At 40.4% G+C, this 19545-nt stretch overlaps 1 protein-coding gene across 1 annotated transcript in view; it reads right to left on the bottom strand.

The window, feature by feature from the left end:
- LOC104959424 (caM kinase-like vesicle-associated protein) overlaps positions 1 to 19545 on the bottom strand; it is a 43737-nt gene that overhangs the window by 6911 nt on the left and 17281 nt on the right. The window contains exons 2-3 of the mRNA XM_010787313.1: positions 6659 to 6766; positions 6442 to 6573 (exon numbers count right to left, since the gene is read on the bottom strand). Of these exons, the coding sequence (XP_010785615.1) occupies positions 6442 to 6573; positions 6659 to 6766 (240 nt within the window). The remainder of the gene's footprint in view (positions 1 to 6441; positions 6574 to 6658; positions 6767 to 19545) is intronic.

Genomic DNA, 19545 nt, shown 5'->3' with positions numbered 1-19545 from the left:
CCCCACAAGCAGAGTGAGTTTGGGCGAAAGCGAGGGGCAAAGTGACGTCACCCCTTCAAAGTTGAGTGAATGGGCAGCATAGTGGTTTGGAAGATTTTTTTAACGGCTGGGCCTGTGGGAGGCTGTCCCAACCCTGATCCGTGCTTTTGGATGGGCAATCGTTTACGATCCTCAAGGGACTTATTGAGGACTTCATACATACGTATGCTGTTCTAGCATTAGCCCTCCATAAACAACGTGGTCTCACACATTCAAACGTCACACAAGTAGGTTTAGGGTCACTCACCATCGACTCAACCGCATATTGTGGCTTTAGGTTTTGACATGCAGGACACTTTAAATATAGTATTTACAGTACAACACTCTTCAACACACTTTGCATGATTGAACGAGGAAGCAGCTGAATTTTTAAAACGTATCCAGGGAGAGTTTTCACAGAACATACTGTACAGTCTGCTCTTTTTCAGAAAGGCACTCATTCACACCAGAGCTTTCTGCTCATACACACTGTTAAACTCCACCAGAGCATGTGGGGATTAAAAGTCAAAGTCTTTGTTAAGAAGGGGGTAAGAGAGAGTTGCCCGAAGAATTTCCTCAACAGTTTGGAATTCCAGCTACAACCACACCTTTAATGGCTAACGTCGTCTTATTCACACACGTGTCAAATTAATAGCACTTGTTAGCAGCTACCTGGGAGGCTATCAACACTCCAATCTCTATGTGACGGCTCCCGTAAGATGTTCGGACATGTTAGCAGATGAAGTACTGTCAATGAATTGAGGTTACAATAATGAAATGCTGTGTGTTTGTGTGTGTCAGAAGAGTGTGTGTGCGGCAGCGGTGGGCCCTGCGAGCGACTCTCTCCGTGCTCAGAGCCTCTGGCAGCGAGCTCACAGACGTACGGGGTTTCCTCAGCCAGCTGACAGGGGCCTGGCAGGCCTTCAGATCCCAGATACTGCAGCACAGCACACAGGTGTTTTCAGGTAATACTCACACACACACACACACACACACACACACACACACACACACACACACATATATACCTACAATATATAATTATTTTAACATTGTAATCCTACGTGTTATTATTGAACACATGTACCAGTTATCAGTTTTATATCCTTTTTTATGTAACTGTTAGGGAATACAGTTACTTTGGTTTGTATCCTGATTAGGTAAACACAGTTCATAGATTTGTTTTGCCTGTGCTACAAACACTTGCCTTTTGGGAGACCACACAAGACAACTTTATCTAGATAAGGCACAACAGACAAAAAGATAAAGCATGAATTAACCCTAACTCAAGTTTCTGAAAGAGTCAGAAGATTGGTTTGGAAACAGAGAAAGGTGTATGTGTTTAATGTATTGCGTTCATATACAGTATATATATATATGTGTGTGTATGTGTGTGTGTGTCTGCGTGCGTGCATTCCTGGGTGTGTATTTTATTGCATGTGTCGATTCGTGCAGCAGCTGCCTTTCATGCTCGCGTCACTAAACAAACACACACTCACACGGCATCACTACAAACAGCAGACTGCTTTCTTCCTCTTCCTCTATCAAAACCGGTTCCCTCCCTCTTTCCCTAACACACACACACACACACACACACACACACACACACACACACACACACACACACACACACACACACACACACGGCAGCTGTGTAGAACGTGCAGACCCACCCATGAGGTGAGCCTGGGGTGAGCACTGCGTCGGGTATTTACTGTCAACTAAGAACACACACACACACACACACACACACACACACACACACACACACACACACACACACACACACACACAGCCTTCTCCTCTCACTTGCAGTCTATTTAAAATGTTCATCAGTTGACAGTATTTACACATTTACCCTCAAACACACACACACATTCCTTCGTCTCTTTAAAAGGCTACAGGAGTTTGTGCAGCGACTATAAACACACATTTACACACACTCATTATAGTCCTGGATTGTGGGTGCTGCCCTCAGAACTTGAAGAGTCAACGCTGCAGTTAAACTAATATTTACTCCTTCTCAGAGATTATTTGCTCTCTTTGCCTCGATTTTATTTCCAACGTTTCTCTTTCATGTCCAGCCCTGCATTACGTAACTCTGTGTGGATGTCCTCTAAATGACTCTCATCCGTCTAAATCTCATTTTCACACTCTGTCCGTTTACACTTCCTCAAAATGCAGAGGTGGAAGATCATTTGCTAAAGTAAAACCACAGTGTAGAAATACCACTGGTGGAAGTACATTTACTTAAGTACTCTACCAAAGTAGAACATGGATTTACTTTTACACAAAAACCTCTTTACACACTATAGGAAAGGGAAACCCCAAAAAGCATTATAGGGCCCCGTTAATAGTTGTAATACGTTTTGTCTGTATTTCCGTAGAAAAGGGTCTATATCCAGCGAGAATGTGTGAACACATTTGTAGTTGCAGTTTTTAACAAAGCTCACACCTTAGCCCGTCACCAGCATCCAACTCCGGAGTGATATGGGTGTTAACCGGCTATTAAACCATGTGCTACCTGTCTGTCAGCGTTCTGTGGTTAGCGTCTAACAGCAGAAGAAAAGGAGAAGGGGGAAGAAAGGACAGAGAGAAACACAAGGAGGTTGCCTAATGTGAACAGATGAATGTGGTTTACGGTGAGGTGGAGGAGAAGAGGGAGGAGACGAGAGAACAACCTCAAGGGATGTGGAATTTTACAGAGAACAAGACGAGCACTGAGGGCTGAAAACATAATCCATCTCTGCTCACTCTGTGCAGATGTCCGCAGGAGACTTGTACAGCTTGATCTGAAGGTGGTGGACAGAGAGCTTTCTTTCAATGTGAAAAAGAGGTTGAGGGTTGACAGGGTAATCAGGTAAAAGACTATGGTGTGTGTGTGTGTGTGTGTGTGTGTGTGTGTGTGTGTGTGTGTGTGTGTGTGTGTGTGTGTGTGTGACCGAATCCTGAACCGCAGCCATCTGCCAACACCCCGGGCTATCCTTACACTGAACAGTATCTTTTTACCCGGAAGCTAACTTTGTATGTGTGTGTTAGTTTGTACTGTATGTGTGTGTTAGTTTGTACTGTATGTGTGTGTTAGTTTGTACTGTATGTGTGTGTTAGTTTGTACTGTATGTGTGTGTTAGTTTGTACTGTATGTGTGTATTAGTTTGTACTGTATGTGTGTGTTAGTTTGTACTGTATGTGTGTATTAGTTTGTACTGTATGTGTGTGTTAGTTTGTACTGTATGTGTGTGTTTGACAGTAGCAATTTAAAAAAAAACATTAAATAAGTTCTCAGTAAGAGTTTTCCTTTGTAACCCCCCCCCAGTCCAGCACTGTCTCCATGTCTTTTTTTCCTTACTTGTCCATAGCTGTTCCTTCGAGCAGAATACAAACCAATGTTTTTACATAAAACTAAGAAATACTTCTTGTCATATAAACCTTAAATCCAAGTGCACAAGGAAAATAAAGATATATAGAAATAATAGAAAATATATGTATATATACTGTATGTATTAATAAGAAGAGAGTTCGAGAGTAAAAGGAAAATAAAAATGAATAATACAAAATAATATTCAGCGAAGTTCAGTGTTTTTTATGAAGACATTTCATTTCTACTTAACTATTGACTCCGAAATGGTTCTTGCATCACAGCAGCTCCATTTGCAACATCAAAAACTAGGACACATTTTAAGACAAGTGACAAGGAAACAGACATTTAACAAACTATAACCATCACTGAAAACAGTATGTTCAAGACACTCTAACGTACATTTGACCTGGGATTTAACTGTGTTTAAATGGTGCACAAAAGAGGCTTCAGTTGAACTTCATTAAATTGTGCGACCCATGTATCTCTGATTTGATGGAAACAGTTCATATCCAGAGACAATGTTAGTATGTTGTTATGGTCGGCTGATTCATCGTTTCTCAAAAGGTTGACCTACAATCTTTGAGCACTCTAAATCACAGATGTAAAAAACAGGAGAAGAGCCGGTCTACTCGCCCGGCGATGGAGACAATAAATTCTCTGTTTTGTCCAAGAGAGAGCTATATTGTTATAAAACATGTTTCTTTGTTAGTTGGGCACTAATTTCTCTCTGGGAGGACAAATGGTAAATTCCAAAGTATTTCTCCACTCTCTCCAATCGTGCACTTTTAAAAAATGTTCCGTGGTATTGAAGTGCTTTTATTGCACATAATAAACTAGGCAAACACCCAAAAATGTTTGTGGTTCCCGAGCACTGAAGAATGTGATATTATAGTTATACAGTCTCTTGTAAGAATTCCCAGGTGTTAATAGGTTACTGCAAAGGTGATTTACAGAGTGCAGTTACAGTGAGCTACCTTTACATTGACTCATATAATGTAAATCTCAGCATACCTGAGGCGCCGGGTGTGTCTTCATTTGATTTATAGTTTATGTTATTGCAGAACATAGAAAATCAGTTTGTGGTACTTCCTTCTTGGAATCTATTCACACTCATTTGTTTGATTAAAGTCTGAAAATGTATATACAATATAGCCCTTTCTATTCATATGTTATGCAATACTAAGATATATTTTCTTCATGTGACACCGACATCTCTTTTTGATTTTCGTGTTTTCACTGAACCCTACAATATCAGTTTGCTAGTTTTAGCTGAGACTTGTTGTCATTAGCATTTCTTTGTCTTCCAAGTATCCTTGCTTTGCTGCCTTATGGTTATCTAAAAGCTAATGATTTAGCATCTGAGCCCCACTTATGAAATCATTGAGAATATTGGATGCTTTTAGATTAGTCTACAACCAATCAGATTTGTTTAACAAGGACTATTTCCTGTTGTATTGCTGTGTCAATGCATGGAAACATGGCTAATTCTGGTGATGATGTTGCCGTAAATATAAAGTTATCAGATATTCAATCACTAAAAACCTTCCTCAGTGTTTCTGTTACGTTCCCTATTGGGCTAGGGGAGCCAAAGGGGAAATAACACGACCAGAGTGGTATTGGTAATAATAATAATAAGTGGTTTTATTACGACAAGAGAGAAAAATGGACTACCTATGTTGCAAATGTATTATCTTTTCAATTTACACACGGCAATTATTGCAAGTCTGTCCGTCCTGGGAGAGGGATCCCTCCTCTGTTGCTCTCCCTGAGGTTTCTCCCATTTTTCCCTTTAAACTGTGGGGTTTTCTCTGGAAGTTTTTCCTTGTACGATGTGAGGGTCTAAGGACAGAGGGTGTCGTATTGTCATACTGATATTCTGTACAAACTGTGAAGTCCACTGAGACAAATGTAACATTTGTGATATTGGGCTATATAAATAAACATTGATTGATTGATTGATTGAAATTCAAAAGGAAGTTTATAAAGGAACAAAACCCTCCCGTTACACGGGGTAAAAAATGTGACTCAAGAAAGCTGCACACACNTCGTACCGTGAGTTTTTGGTTTCGTTACATCTCTAGTAAATACTTCCATGCCTGAATGTCTGAAGCTTCTATCTGTTCCGTAAATGTTTTTCATTCAACAGCTGAATAGCTTTGCGTGATCATTTGTTGAAGTCCTGTACATAGATAATTACAAGAGCCAAACATAACGTAGGCTAAGGACATCTCATATCTGTACGTAACACCAAAATCATTTTTTCACAATGATCTGTAATGTTTTATTCGGCTATACCTGATCAAAACTTGGGTTAAGTCCAATTTCTGGCCCAAACAGGATTTGTGTTTGAGGACCATTTTGGGAAACTATATTCAATGTCATTAAAACTATCGCCTGTGAAGCAACCAAACTGTCAGTACAAAGATGTGTCAGTGTGCAGGGTCCATTATTTCATTTGAACGAATAAAACAAAAAAAAAGTATGAATATTTTTCTTTTTTAATGCCTAAATCAAAGCGTTATAAATTCAAGACTAGTTTAATGTTTTGCCAGCAATTATTCCCCTCCTTTAACAGTGTCATCATATTCGATTATTTCCTCAAACCCCCATGATGATGATACGGAGATAAAAGCAGGAGCAGTGGGGTGTCTTCATGGTGTGATTTTCAGAGGAGTATGAGTTCATGTTTTGAATATAAAGAAATCACTCTTTCGTATTCATCTTGCTCCACCGCCTCGCCTGCTGTCGGCGGCAAATTGTTTGATAAGGCTCGGGTTATGCTAATGTGGGTTTAACCTGAAGTTTGATAAGAAAGAGAATTTGAGATAAATAAGGTCCTTAGAAACAGCGAGTGTGTGATCACTCAGCAAAATGAGGTTCGATTGACTTTTCTCATTAAAGCAAGCACCTACATTTGTTTTCTCTTTGTGATTTCCTTTTAGAAAATTCATGTTGTCTTTAAAGTGAGTATTAAAGAAGATGAAAAAAGCAAAGACCTTCACCATCTCACGACTAAACTAATCATGCATATATAACACAGAAATCCACAATGAATAACTTACATCTTTAGGATGAGGATCTCATTTTTGGCAGCCTTGCGGACTTTCCTCCCGTCCTTTTTCAGGAACTTTTTACATGTAAACATTTTAACCGTATTTTTGTCCTTGGCTCTGAATATCTCACAGAACTCCTCCCTGAGAAATGAGCATATTGAGGTTAGATTACTTTGAGTAACACACATATTACAATGGCTTGGATCCGAATGAAGAAGATACTCACGATTTAACAATCTGACCCAAGTCATATTTATCCGTCACCTCCGAAGGATTGTTATAATCCTTCTTTTCCCCGATTGTTAAACAGCCAAATGGCATGGCCACTCCTGACCTGGGGGGAGAAAAACAGAAAAGGGAGAGAAGAAATGAAGCTCTTAATCAGAAATATGAATTTACCCTGGAGGGGAATTGGGTTTTGTGACAGTTGTTCCATTTTAGAATAAAGGATTAATCAAATAAAATAGAATAAATGTGAAAAAACATGTTGAAATAAGATATAAGCTAAATAAATGTAAGTCAACATGTAAAATAAAGGATAATTAAAACATTATATAAACATGAGAACAACACATTCGTCAGTCCATCAGGGTGTAATCTCTTTTCTTTTTATAGATGTTCGGATAAACTTGATGTCACAGCACTGTGCCACAATATTACACAGTAGATCATGACTTGGCAAAAAGACTTGGCACTAAGAATAACTGCTGACATAGCCTTTGAAAAGTGAGAGCTAAAGAGCCACCAGAGGCAGTCTCTGCATTGTAACGGAGCCTTTCATGATCCTGCATTAATTAAGGCCAGGCTCAGCTTTATGCTAATATCCACCGCGTGTAATAAAACAGCGAGGGGAATGTTTTTGCCGTGAAGTCTGGACTGTGTGTTCCTGTGTGTCTCTGTGGGGTGATGGCTGCAGAACACAGGGGTCAGGGAGCAGAGAGAGAAACGGCTAAAACAGACGGAGAGCCCAGCAACAAGTGAAGCATTTCCCATCAGCAATGGGAGGCAGCGATTACAGCACCCTGGACTCTGAGAGGATTTACTGGAAAGTACTCTACTGGCTCTGCATCAACACTTGAACACCTAATTGCGCCGGAGCCTCCCTGTGCCTCTCACACATAGCTCCGAGTGAAATCTGAGAGCAGCAGCTTTACTGCGGGTTTCTCTGTAGTTTTACTGAGAGTCAAATGTTTTATAGTCAGCGTGAGTTGTTATTTTTGTGTTTCAAGGGAAGAGAAGGGTTTCTCCCTGTCAAGAAAATAGAGCAAATTAGCAGTTTTTGGAAGTGTGCTAAAGTAAAATAATGGTCACCTACAGTTAAGGTGTGTGTGCATTGGTTGGTTGCTACAGGGGTTCACTTGCAGCTTGGCCGCTATAAATCAATGAATTTATTCAGTTGCATCACCAGCGACAAACAGCCTGATGCCTGGATGTCTGATATGTGCTCCATTCACCCCCATATGAAGGAAAAGTTGGGATTCAATTTGAGATAATATTGTTTTGTTTTGTGTGTGCGCAATGGAAGTGTGGTTGCTAGATAGGGAATGTGCTGGATAAGTGTAAATAGAATCTTGTATGTAGCTCAACCGACATCATTTATGTTTTTGAGGTTGACATTTGCTGGGGAATTGAAACACGTCCTCATACCTGAATGACAAAGCCAGCCACTTGCTAAAGGAATAACCACTTAAAACATTGTGAAACGTTTGCAGAATGTCAACAAATAAAAATGTAACTCCCTCTTGAACTTATGTAACACAGTACAGGAAATCGAACTCCACAAAAAGCATAAAATGGCCTCTTTAACGCTGTGAAAATTAATTCATATACACTGTACACGCCGCTTGATTCGGATTAACTCCAAAATGTAAGGGGTTCTTTTGTGGTCTATGCTCTCATGCACTAATTTTCTTTCAAATGGAGGCTGTAGTGTAGTAGCAGTAGTAGTGGGAAAAAACTCAACAAATCTACACTACCATTACTGACTGGATATTCTGTAAATTAGGCTGCTTGGAGCCAAAGCACAGCTGCAGTGTTGAAAAATGATTCCGTAGCCAAATGTATCTAGTTAAATAAAAGCGTGAAAAACACTTTTTTCCTAGCCACACAAGCATCCATCTGCACCAACAGTCCGGATGATGGATGTCCACATGTAAATGCGAGCAGGCAGCATAAGAAGTTAAGCATCATGTGAAAAGAAGGGCAATCTGTTCTCTGTAGCTCCACCAACCGACTTGTAATCCAATCTAAATGAACGAGATGCAGCGCCGAGACGCCTCAAATTCCCGAAGGAAAGCTGTGCTCTCTGTCAACTTCCTGCACTCCTCAGAGTCTGTGTTGTGTAGTCGGTGCGAGGGCCTGACCTTTCCTGGCTGACTCGGATTCTTTCACTTTCGATAATACCGTACCATCTCTCCGTGTTAAAGGCTGTGGCTCAGTGAAGAAATGCTGCAGACAAGAGAGCGGAGTTCTGCAGGGCCAGTGGATTAAATGGATGTTATTCTGTCTGGCGGAAGCAAAGCATTAGCAAGCATGTCAGGAAGAAAAATCTATATTACGCAAGAAAAATATATTCTGCAAGCAGCTATAACGGTCCACAGGGGAGTTGTTGCATTGTGGAGAGGAGAAACGGAGAGCGATTCTGATGATAATGAAATCTAAGAAGTCTGAAAAAAAGCACATTCAGTGGAGACTTGTTTTTCAGGTTCATGTACTGGAAATGACTCTAACTCACTGAGACTATGCAGACATTCAGAGAGACCAAAGGATTAGCTCAATATCGGTTTCAGTTGCTCTTGTTTTTTAAAAAGACGTTACACGAAGCCCATGTCTATATTGCCTTTTTTGAACATACTTTAAATTAAGTTGTAATCTTCTTACAGCACTTTTTTATTTCAATTATAAGCACTCATAAACATGTGTAATGTATATCCAGTGAGTGGGCGATTCATTAATAATAAGTTGGGAAACATAAATACTTGCATGTATGGAAGCTAAACGGCTAATGGCTAAAAGTTACTGGATGGAGGAGAAGGTACAATTGCACATTTCTACAAAAGCAACAGCCAACGGACTAGTATATCCCTGATTGCACAACAAAACATACGAATACATGTACATTATATAAAGTGGCTGACCTCCGGGTCCCAAAAAAGCAAGCTAGTGTGCAGGGAAATGTTTACTGTTTGGCATCAGTCCCAGACTTATCATAATCTATTGTGTGATATTGCTTAATTATACAGTAAAGTGCTATAATGACACATTATACTGTAGGTATGGACTCCATAGCAAGTGTTACCAAACGTGTGACTTACTGTAAAGAGAGAAGAGAATCATTCGGAGAGGAGAGAGGATGCGTGTGGTATCGTATAACTGAGGCTGCATAATGGGCCCATTTGGACGGACCACCATCAGCAGCATTCAGACATTACCACCCCATATTCTGACTGTTATCTGCACTGCAAGAGCACCGATCGATGGCCTGCGATGCTTTATAGCCCAGTATGTGATCTGCTGGGCTGGGCCACCCTGCTATATCTCCCCTGATTTACTGCAGTGAAGATTTAGAGAAAGAAAGATGGAGAGTGATAAAGATCTTGGGACTATTAGAAGGAATGCACTTTCTCCTCCAGCTAGGCGAGGCAATGGGCGAATTACGTTTTCCTCGTGAAATCGATGGGAAAGTCTTGTACTGTAGTGCTCGAGTCTGGGCGAAGTTTAGGATTAGGCTAAATGCAGCGCTGAAGTGCACTGTGTCAAGATTTTTTAATGCAGCAGTAAGAAGGATTATTTTACCTGCTGCTTTGGTATAATGCTGGGCGACGCCTCGGGGAAACGGACAGTACCTGTTTGGTATGTTAAGCCTTTAGACACTTGACTGAGCAGTAATCCCATCCTGACATTCCCTGAAAAGATGGAGAAATGGTTCCTTGTTTCTTGGAAATCCTATATTTACTGTCTTTCTTTCACCCTGTTCCCCATGCCCCCCCCTCTGGCTCGTACAGCAGCCACTTAATGAGGATGCACAGGAGATCCGAGCCCATGCATCACACTTGTGCTGCTGACTGGAGGCCAGAACAGATTTACTGAAGTGAAGCTAAACAGTGCTGAGCCTCGCCAGTTATATACAATCTATATTTTACATAGACAACATTCAGCTATAGCCAAGATGAAAAATATGATCAAATAAAACACGCCATTGAGATTGTATATCATTTTGATGGATGATCTGTTTTCACTACACCTTCCTTATCCCACAGCACCATAAACTGAAAACAGATCAAACTAGAAGCACTCTCAGAGTGTAGACCTCTGCCAAGGCCGTTAAAAATGAGTGAAAAATAATGCGTGCATCCGCCCCGTGATAAGGATCCAACATGTAATGGGTTATATAGTGTATTGGCCAATGCTACACCTGTTCAACAAGTCTCATGAAGATTGTGCCTGTAGTTGTTTCATTAAATGTTGACAAACGCACAGCGAACCAAGCCAAATAAATAACCTCCTTGACAGGGGGAAATATATACGACTGATTCGCTCTTCCAAATGTGTTTTGAAGCAAACATAAAAGGTGCTTCGGGAATGTTCAATGGCAAAATGTTTTCTTTCCTGAAAAGTCATAGAACAATCAGCGGTTTGTATACTGTCCAGGCTACTTAAACACTTAGTAAGGATAGTTTTAAGAGTTTGGAGAAAATATACAAGTAAAAAAAATATTATCAAGGAGCAATATATTTAGTTTAATTTGAACAAATGTGCCCCATATTCTCAATATGTTTGAATAGAATTTGATCCTGGTTATTACATTTCCTGCTAAACTTTTCCATATCAAAAGTATCCGTTATTGTAATTTTTAGGCATATTCGTTGCAGACTTGTGACCTTCAAGGCACTTTTATTGCTTTGTTGTGCCCCAAAAAACGTGTTTAATTCAAATTCAAAGCTGCACTAAGCAATATATAATTCACAGTTGCTCAAATCCTGATACATGCAGTAAGTGGTAATAACTCCAACCAACTGTATTTAATGCATTTGTAAAAACCTTTTAATTTGGAGTAATTTTTTTCCTTCTAGTAAAGGTGTGGATTTCCTCGAGCAAACACGACTTTTGAGTGTTTTGAACAGACTGGTAATCTTGTTTTGACAAGGCTCAGCTAAGCCATCGGAAAACCCATCTCTCTGTCGCTCAGACCTTCCCTCGGTCCCCGGGGATCGGTCAGAGCCTCAGACCCACAAGGACAGACACGACATTAGGAAATAAACACCCTTGACATTCATTTTCTTTCATCCCTGCTGATGTCCTGCAATTGCCTGAAGAGACTGCGATAGCACTTTGCCTTCGGCTGAAATGAGGAGATAAGGTCAACACAGATGGGCCCGGCGACAAGTCTGTGAGTCTTAGATGAGATCAGTGCGAGAAGGATGCTCGAACGGTCGTTTTTCACTATGTCTTCCTGGGGAAACGGTTGAAAGGACTATCTGAGAGTAGAAGTAATCATAAAGACTGGAGGATGTAGAAAACACATCTGTTCTGTCTTGACTCAAGCAATATTCAGAGGAAACTAGGGTTGAGTATTTGTGCATTTAAACAAAACATGGGCTACAGTTTAAAGAGGACCTATGGGAAAATATATCTTAGCGCCATACCTATATAAAACATGTCTGTGAAGTTTAAAATACCAAACAGTTCACCCATTGTAGCCATGCCTCTGCTCAAACCCCTCTTTTGAAGCCCTGTTAGAGAAACACAGATTTTGGGACCTTAGGTTTAAAAAAAAAAAAAAGAGGAGGCGGAGCTAATGCCTGATCAGAATTATACCGGAGATAAAGTTAAATTCTGCTGTGATAAAAAGCCATCCTGTTCTAAACCAAATCAAGGATTACTTCTGAAACAGTATGGAGCTCAAATGCTTTTTCTCTTGCGGGTTTATCACAAGGCGAGTTCTTTTTTATTTCCTACTTTTTAAACATATTTGCTCTACAGTACAGGTTAGCTCTGAGTGTTAGCGAGGCTTGCTAATGTAAACAAAGACGAGATTACGTCCAAAACACGTCAGGCATTGTTTCTGATAGCAACTTTCTGTGGGTCCGCCGCCGATTTGACGTCAGATCGGCAGCAAATCTGTATCCGCTCGTCCGCACCGGGGACACATATTTATGTATAAAAGACATCAAAAAGTGCATTTTGCATGATAGGTCCCCTTTAAGTAAGGTTTTAATGATGTTTAATGTCACAAGTATAACCAATATGATTTATATTTGTAAAATAATTTTCCGACCGCTCCCTAGGTTTGTGGGGGCATTAGTGGTGTCAACCAATAAAACAAGTTATTGCGTTAATCCCAATAATAATCAGTGATTAGTCATGATGAATCACAAGTTTAAAATATAGTATCTACTTCTTTTTGGGGTGGAAATAAAACAGATGCACATGTGGTTTTGAAATAAAGAAATGAAGGATAATCTGGCAAAAAAATCAGTTTAGTTTCTTTACTTTTTAAGATTTCTGAATTATTGGCATGAAGTCTGACAATCTAGTAGTAGTTATTGCTGCTTACGGTGGTGTGTAGTCAGTGCAAAAATGCATGAAGCTTTCACAGATGTTTCCGCTTTCTTTGACTTTTCCCTGTTTTGCAACTCATATTGCAAGTGAGGAGCCGGAAGTGAACAACACTTGAGCCTGATGTGAGAGGTCAGTCTGGGCTGCAATGACAGAGATGTGACTTGCAATTCAAGCACAATTGTAGATGAGTGGTGTAAATCTCTTCTGACATGATTGATGTTATGTGACATGGGACATATCTAGACAGGCCCTAAGAGGCATGTGAGAAAGAAACACTCTGGAGGTCCACTGAGTGAGATCCAAGTGGTTTTCTCTTCTGTGTCTATGAATTAAGAACAAGTGAAAAAGTGGTCTCGTCAGGATAAGCTTCCGTACTCACATTTCCTATGATAGTGTTTTTTCATAACTTAACATAAATGATACTTTTGTTTAAAAGGTTTTGGGTCCAATTCTGCCTCCTGTGGCCAAAATAAGTATTTTTTACAAGAATCACTTGATGTACATTTTGAGGTAAACTGCTCCAGCTTCCCACCACAGACCTGTTGAGGTCCAACTAAGGAGCGCCCAAAATGAATTGCTATTTATGTAGATGTTCCTGAGAAAAGATTAAAACCCTGAAAAACGTGTATCCACTTTTTATAAAGTCATTTTCATACGAGAGAAAACAAGTTAGATCACCAAAAAATGTTTCCTTAAATTTCCTCCAAATTTGAATTCAAGCTGCAAATATGAATGTTGCATTTTAGAAGTGGTATTACAAGGAGACCACACTTGTGCAAATTAATGTTCTGCTTCTTCACATCAGAAGTGCCAGATGTGAAGCGTGTGCAGCTGTAAGGTAGCTGTAATCCAAAGCAACACATTCAAATATCATTGAGGCAGCCCTGCGAAGATTCTCATACAAATAAACACCACAATCAAATGAGTTTAATATAAAATGTTATTGTGAGCTTGTAGCTATTAGGCTCCAAGAGCACAACAGGCAAATATGAAAGTGCTCATGGTTGTAATTGCTTTATACAGTAAAAACCAATTAACGTCAAAGCTGTCCGACTCCCAGTGAACTTTTATGGATGAAGGGCTGAACTAAGGGCCAGGAGAATCCATAAGTAATGAGATTTACTCCATGAACGGTACACTAAAGGTGGAATATTTAATGTTATGCAATAAATCTAAATCTGTCAGCACTTGGCCCCGGCTGCGCTGTACCCTGAATATTTCTAATATTATAATCACTAGAAATGGGCACCGAAGAACACCAAGTCACTTTATATGTATATTATCGCACATGTACGCTGTAAACTGCATTAATTCAGTTCCATTCAATGTATTCAGGGATGCACTTCTCACTGGGGAGGAAGAAACAACATCACCGCACGCTGCCTCATTACTGCAATTTACAAGAATTATGTCTTTTTACATGTGACTCTAAGGGGAAATGGCTTCTTGGAGATGTTGACATAAAAGTGTGCATGCACTGTTTCGAGGGGGTTTCACCGCACTAATTAAAGTTGCATTGCGGCGTATTAGGCCAGCTGTTTCTAACCTTTGCATGGCCAGCACAGGAGTGGAGGAGCTCAGAGGTCTTTAATGAGGGAAGATGAGCGGGAAGGAAATTGCGGAAAGTCGCATCAATCGGCCGCCTGCAGAATATGAATGTTGGATTAAGTTTTTTAGAAGTTACACAATTGAATTGACTATGCATGGCGGTGGGTCTCACTGGGCTTGAGGGTCTTGTATCGAGGAATGGCTAAATTTGCTTGACAGTGTGCGGAAACATGTCAACCCTGGCAGCGCTGTAATAAATACCAGCTTTCTCTCCTCAGCACTCCTCTAATCCCAGTTCAGGGCGCTGCACTACTTGTCAGCGCCAGCCCCCCCCCTCATTTAGCAAATCCTCAGGGAATCCGTTACACCTCCTCATTTGTTTGCCAGACCTCACGGAGGATTGGAAACTATGCAATCTCCTTCTTTCTGAGGACTTATTGAAGGCCATGGACCCTACTAATTCAATTGCCTTTAGAAAACACTGTATGTGCTGCCTTTCATTTCAAATAAAGCTCTGTTTCTGACTCACATTGCTGCGTTCTGAACACCGAGTAAGAAAACACTGCAGTGGCTTCTTCAGCAGTGTGAGCTTGAGAAAACCCTCTCCTCCACTTCGCTTCCTTCCCACTTCATGCTGTCTTCCTCTCTCACAGTGGCAATCGGAGCCCCATGGCGAATCAATTGCCGCACCGGAGGCTCAAACTAGCCCTGTGCAAGAATCCCGAGGAATAATTACAGCTCCCTCTCACAACATGTTGTAAAGGGGAGGTGGGAGGTGAGACTGCAGGATCTTACTGTACTTCTGCTAGCTGATAGATGGCCCGCCCTCCCAGGACCGGCACACTGGGGTTTATATTGTACCCATGCTGCCGACTGTAACCATTATTTCCTGCTTCAGACACTTAAAGCACGGGTTTAATTAGGCAGGGCAGTTGTTGTCATCAACTATACTCATGTGATAACAAAGCCAGTGAACAGCTGCTCAGAGCCTGTGTGCATGCAGCTAGAGGAGGCATCGTCTCAGAACAGGACAGAAACCCGCAGCGGCATATTTTTGTATGTTTTGTCTCTCTGTACTTTGGCAAAAACTGTCTTAAAACTGTTACCCCCTCAGTATAGACAGGCTTCTTAGCTGATCACATCTACACCACCTGTAACTACTGTAAAATTATCTTCAAGGCAACCCCTCCTTTAAAGAGGACATGTTATGCTCATTTTCAGGTTCATCTTTGCATTTTGTGTCTCTACTCTGACATGTCTCCATGCTTTAATGTTCAAAAATGTCTTTATTGTTCTCATACTGCCTGTGCTGCAGCACCTCTTTTCACCCTCTGTCTGAAACCAGAGCCCAGTCTGCTCTGATTGGTTAGCTGGATGGCTCTGTTGTGATTTGTCAACTGCTAAGAGATGTCCCGCCCCTTAGCCTATCACGTACAATGTGTTGGAGTGCTATCCAATAGAAGCACAAGTGTTTCTATTGGCAGAAGAAACTCCCTCTGGAGGGAACTTTGGGATTGTATCCTTTGCAGACCATTTACATGCACAAAAACCTATACAACACACTACAGGAAAGTAGAACCCCAATAAAGAATAATTGGACCTCAGTCTTCCTTCGACTTGTTGCTACCAACAGCATTCAAGTTATTGTCAATTTCACACATTCAATTGTTGTAAAACACAGATAACCAAAGACCTAGAGCAGTGTGCCCGCAGAAGAACTGTAAGATCTGTTTGCCCCATTTTGTCTGTTCAACCTGAAGGTCACACAGTCGTTGTGAATTTAAGACGCTGTAGTTTTGTAACATAATTTATTAAACGTATTCAAGCCAGTGGATAAGCTGACGCTGCAACTGATGCTTGAATGGGAATTGTGGGCCTTACTTGGCTTGCCAGGGGGAGACACTTCATTTCCTGCATCTTAAATTACCTTTGTGGAGATTTTTCAGCATATGTTTTAAATTATTTTGTTCATGGCTTTTGCCCATTTGGGAGTCTGATCCACGAAGCAACTATCTCTAAAGATAAGTATTCTGAATGAACAAAGCAGAATATGAGGAGCCCAGTTAATTGCTATGTTCTATGAGAATGACTTTTCAAATGAAAACTTTACTTTGGTTACTCACCTCATGTACAAATCATTCACAACCAGATGTCTTATCTTTTGTATTAATACTAAGGAATGGAAAACAAAAACGTTGAGGTTTAACAAACAGGCCGACCACAGTTTGGAGTGATGACACACCATCCAGCGGCTAGGTTAGGTCTTTACTGCCCAACAATGGTTATTACTAGCCTACTAGAGCTAGCTTGATATTGATTTTGTGGTGTGTCTGATAAGGGAGGGTGCCGAAAAAGAATGTGTTGAATACAGCTGACTATAAAAGTTTGAATATTATTATTCCAGAGGAATCAGAACTGTGTTTTTTGTTTCAAAACATAAGTTTTGGTTTGAGGAGAGTTAGCACAGTCATTAATGTGCTTATAGGGTAATTTAACAATGATAGGAATCATGAAGAACTCCACAATCTTATGCAAGTGATTATGTTTATATCAAGTAAGTGGCACTTACATTGATGGCAACATTTCAAGTAAATTGATTTAATAGCTAACAACTTATGAAATTGATTAAATACCTTTGTTAATCAGCAGAAGCACAACAAACAACATATTTTACATCTGTATCCTGCTGAGGAGCGAAATTGTACGTTTTGAATTGCAGTCCACCCACGCCGGCATGGACACTGTTGACCCCCGAAATGGCTGCCTGAGGGTGCTTCAGAGTGACCTGGACAGCCTATATATACAATACACTTCAGGTAAGATGGCTCATAAGTGCTTTCCCTATATGGAGAGAGTGAGAGCGGACGCTGGCTTGTTTTGATAAAACAGCGAGAGACAGTCCATCCTGAGGCAGAGCAGTGTGTGAGAGCATGCCTGGCTGCTCTGTGTGCATTTCAGTGTGAATCCATAGGCCTATAGTGCACTGTACTGTACTAACAACATTTCTGTCCTTTCCTATTTGCAACAAATAGGGCCACTATTTCTATTCTTAGCCCTTCCTATGGCTCTGCTGTCAAAACTCCTGTACCTTTATGTCATTTTTAGTCCGGTGCAGGGAAGTTATTGGTGGGAGTGAAGTGAAGCGCAACGGGAGGTGGTGAGAGCAACACTTTGAATGCCGTTATTACACATACAGGTCAAATAATGTATGAAGGAGGCGGGCGCAGGGCGGACGTGAGGCTGACTGGGTTAATGAAGGGTCTGAGACAAAAGCTTATCTAGAAGAGTGCTTTTGTCTGCCTGTCAATGAGTAACATAAACTAGATGTTGTCCTTACGCGGCACGGTGCCTTCATTACCATATCTGAAACAATAAGAAAACAAACATTCTCCGATGCTGTACAGAAGTTAAAGTATCACAGAAAGAAGAAAATTAGAACAAAGGTTATTATTTATGGTATTTTATTACTGCTTGTTGTGGCTCCGTCTAAAAATATTTACATAGCTAAATGTAACCCCTTCTGTTTAAACTTATTGTATCTGTAGAAAAAATACTTTTTAACTTTTGCAATTATGTGACCATAACACAATTTATATTTTCCAATTAAAAATATACTCATTAGACATTAGATTTGATTGGAGCAATAAGGAGACGTATACTTCATGTACAGTATCTGTCAGGATTCGGGAAAAGGTATGACCCAAATGCAGTGTAAAAAATACAAAAAGGTCAAGGAACAAAAGGCAAGCTTTATGTAAAAAGCTGATGACAAAAAAAAAATGACATAAAATAATCAGGTAGCACGAGGTAGTATCAAAACAAAAACTGACCGTGCCCAACATGGAGGGAGACAGGAAAGACAAAGAACCGACAAGGAGCACAGGGGAAGACAAGACTAAATATAAAGAAGGGTAATCACAGGACAAGACACAGCTGGGCAGGGGAGGCAGAAACACAAGGGCAACAGGTGAACACAATCAGACAGGAGGGAAAACACAGGAAGGAAGACACAGGGAGAACAGAAATGCAAAATAAAACCCATGACAAGACAGACAAAACAAAAATCGTGATATTAAACGAAGATCGTGACAGTATTTCATTATTCATTTGTTAAATATGTTATGCATTGCATTTTATTGCATCTTTTGTCGACACATCAACTGACCTGTGATTATTCAAGATTTTAATGACTTATTGGCTTTTTCATTCTGGGGTTTTTGGGCGAATAAAAAATCTGCAAAATCACAGGTGAGTATATGTGAGTGTATTTTCTTTATTTCAGGATTTAATTGTAATGTTTAAAATCATTAAGCTAAACAGGTTATGAAAGGTCATATTTTGTGACTGGCAGTTATAAACCAACCTGTACATTTACGAATTTGTCACATGATCAAATTACTTTAACTTTGAATGTTTGAAATGACCATAATGAAAAAGGAAAACACAAAGAAGTGGCTGAGTTTCTCCTCGACAACACAGAAGCCATCGCGCTGCCATCTTATTAGCTTCCTGTTCCTCTGAGCTGCTTCAGTGGACAGAAACTTTAATTGCCACGCATAAAATCGACATTACATGATATATTATAATTTCAAGGCAGGGATAAATAACACGGCCTCGGTTTTAATGTCGAGCTCACACTAATTGAAAGTCCCCTCAGTGCTGACTGTGAAATTGGTATTGCGAAAGTGACACAGATTATGAGCAGTAAATTCATGAAGGACCATTAATGAAACTGACAGGAGGAGACTGTAAATTAATAGCATTTCAAAGCGAACAATACTACGCCATGGTAAATGCCTCCCCATTGTGAATTGAACTATTTCCTGTAATGAACTTGATATGGGGGGAATTGGGACGCACTGTAGCTGAGATGAAGCAGAAGGCAAGGTAGACTAATTACATTACATTACATGTCACTTGTTAGACGCTTTTATCCAAAGCAACTTACATACTCAATACTGTGGGCAATCCCCACAGGAGCAATTTGGGGTGAAGTGTCTCAGG

Source organism: Notothenia coriiceps, unplaced genomic scaffold, assembly GCF_000735185.1.
Source record: "Notothenia coriiceps isolate Sejong01 unplaced genomic scaffold, NC01 NC01_scaffold00030216, whole genome shotgun sequence".
Lineage (NCBI taxonomy): Eukaryota > Metazoa > Chordata > Actinopteri > Perciformes > Nototheniidae > Notothenia > Notothenia coriiceps.
Note: the sequence above shows the minus strand (reverse complement) of the source record. Positions and strands in the feature narration are given on the sequence as shown.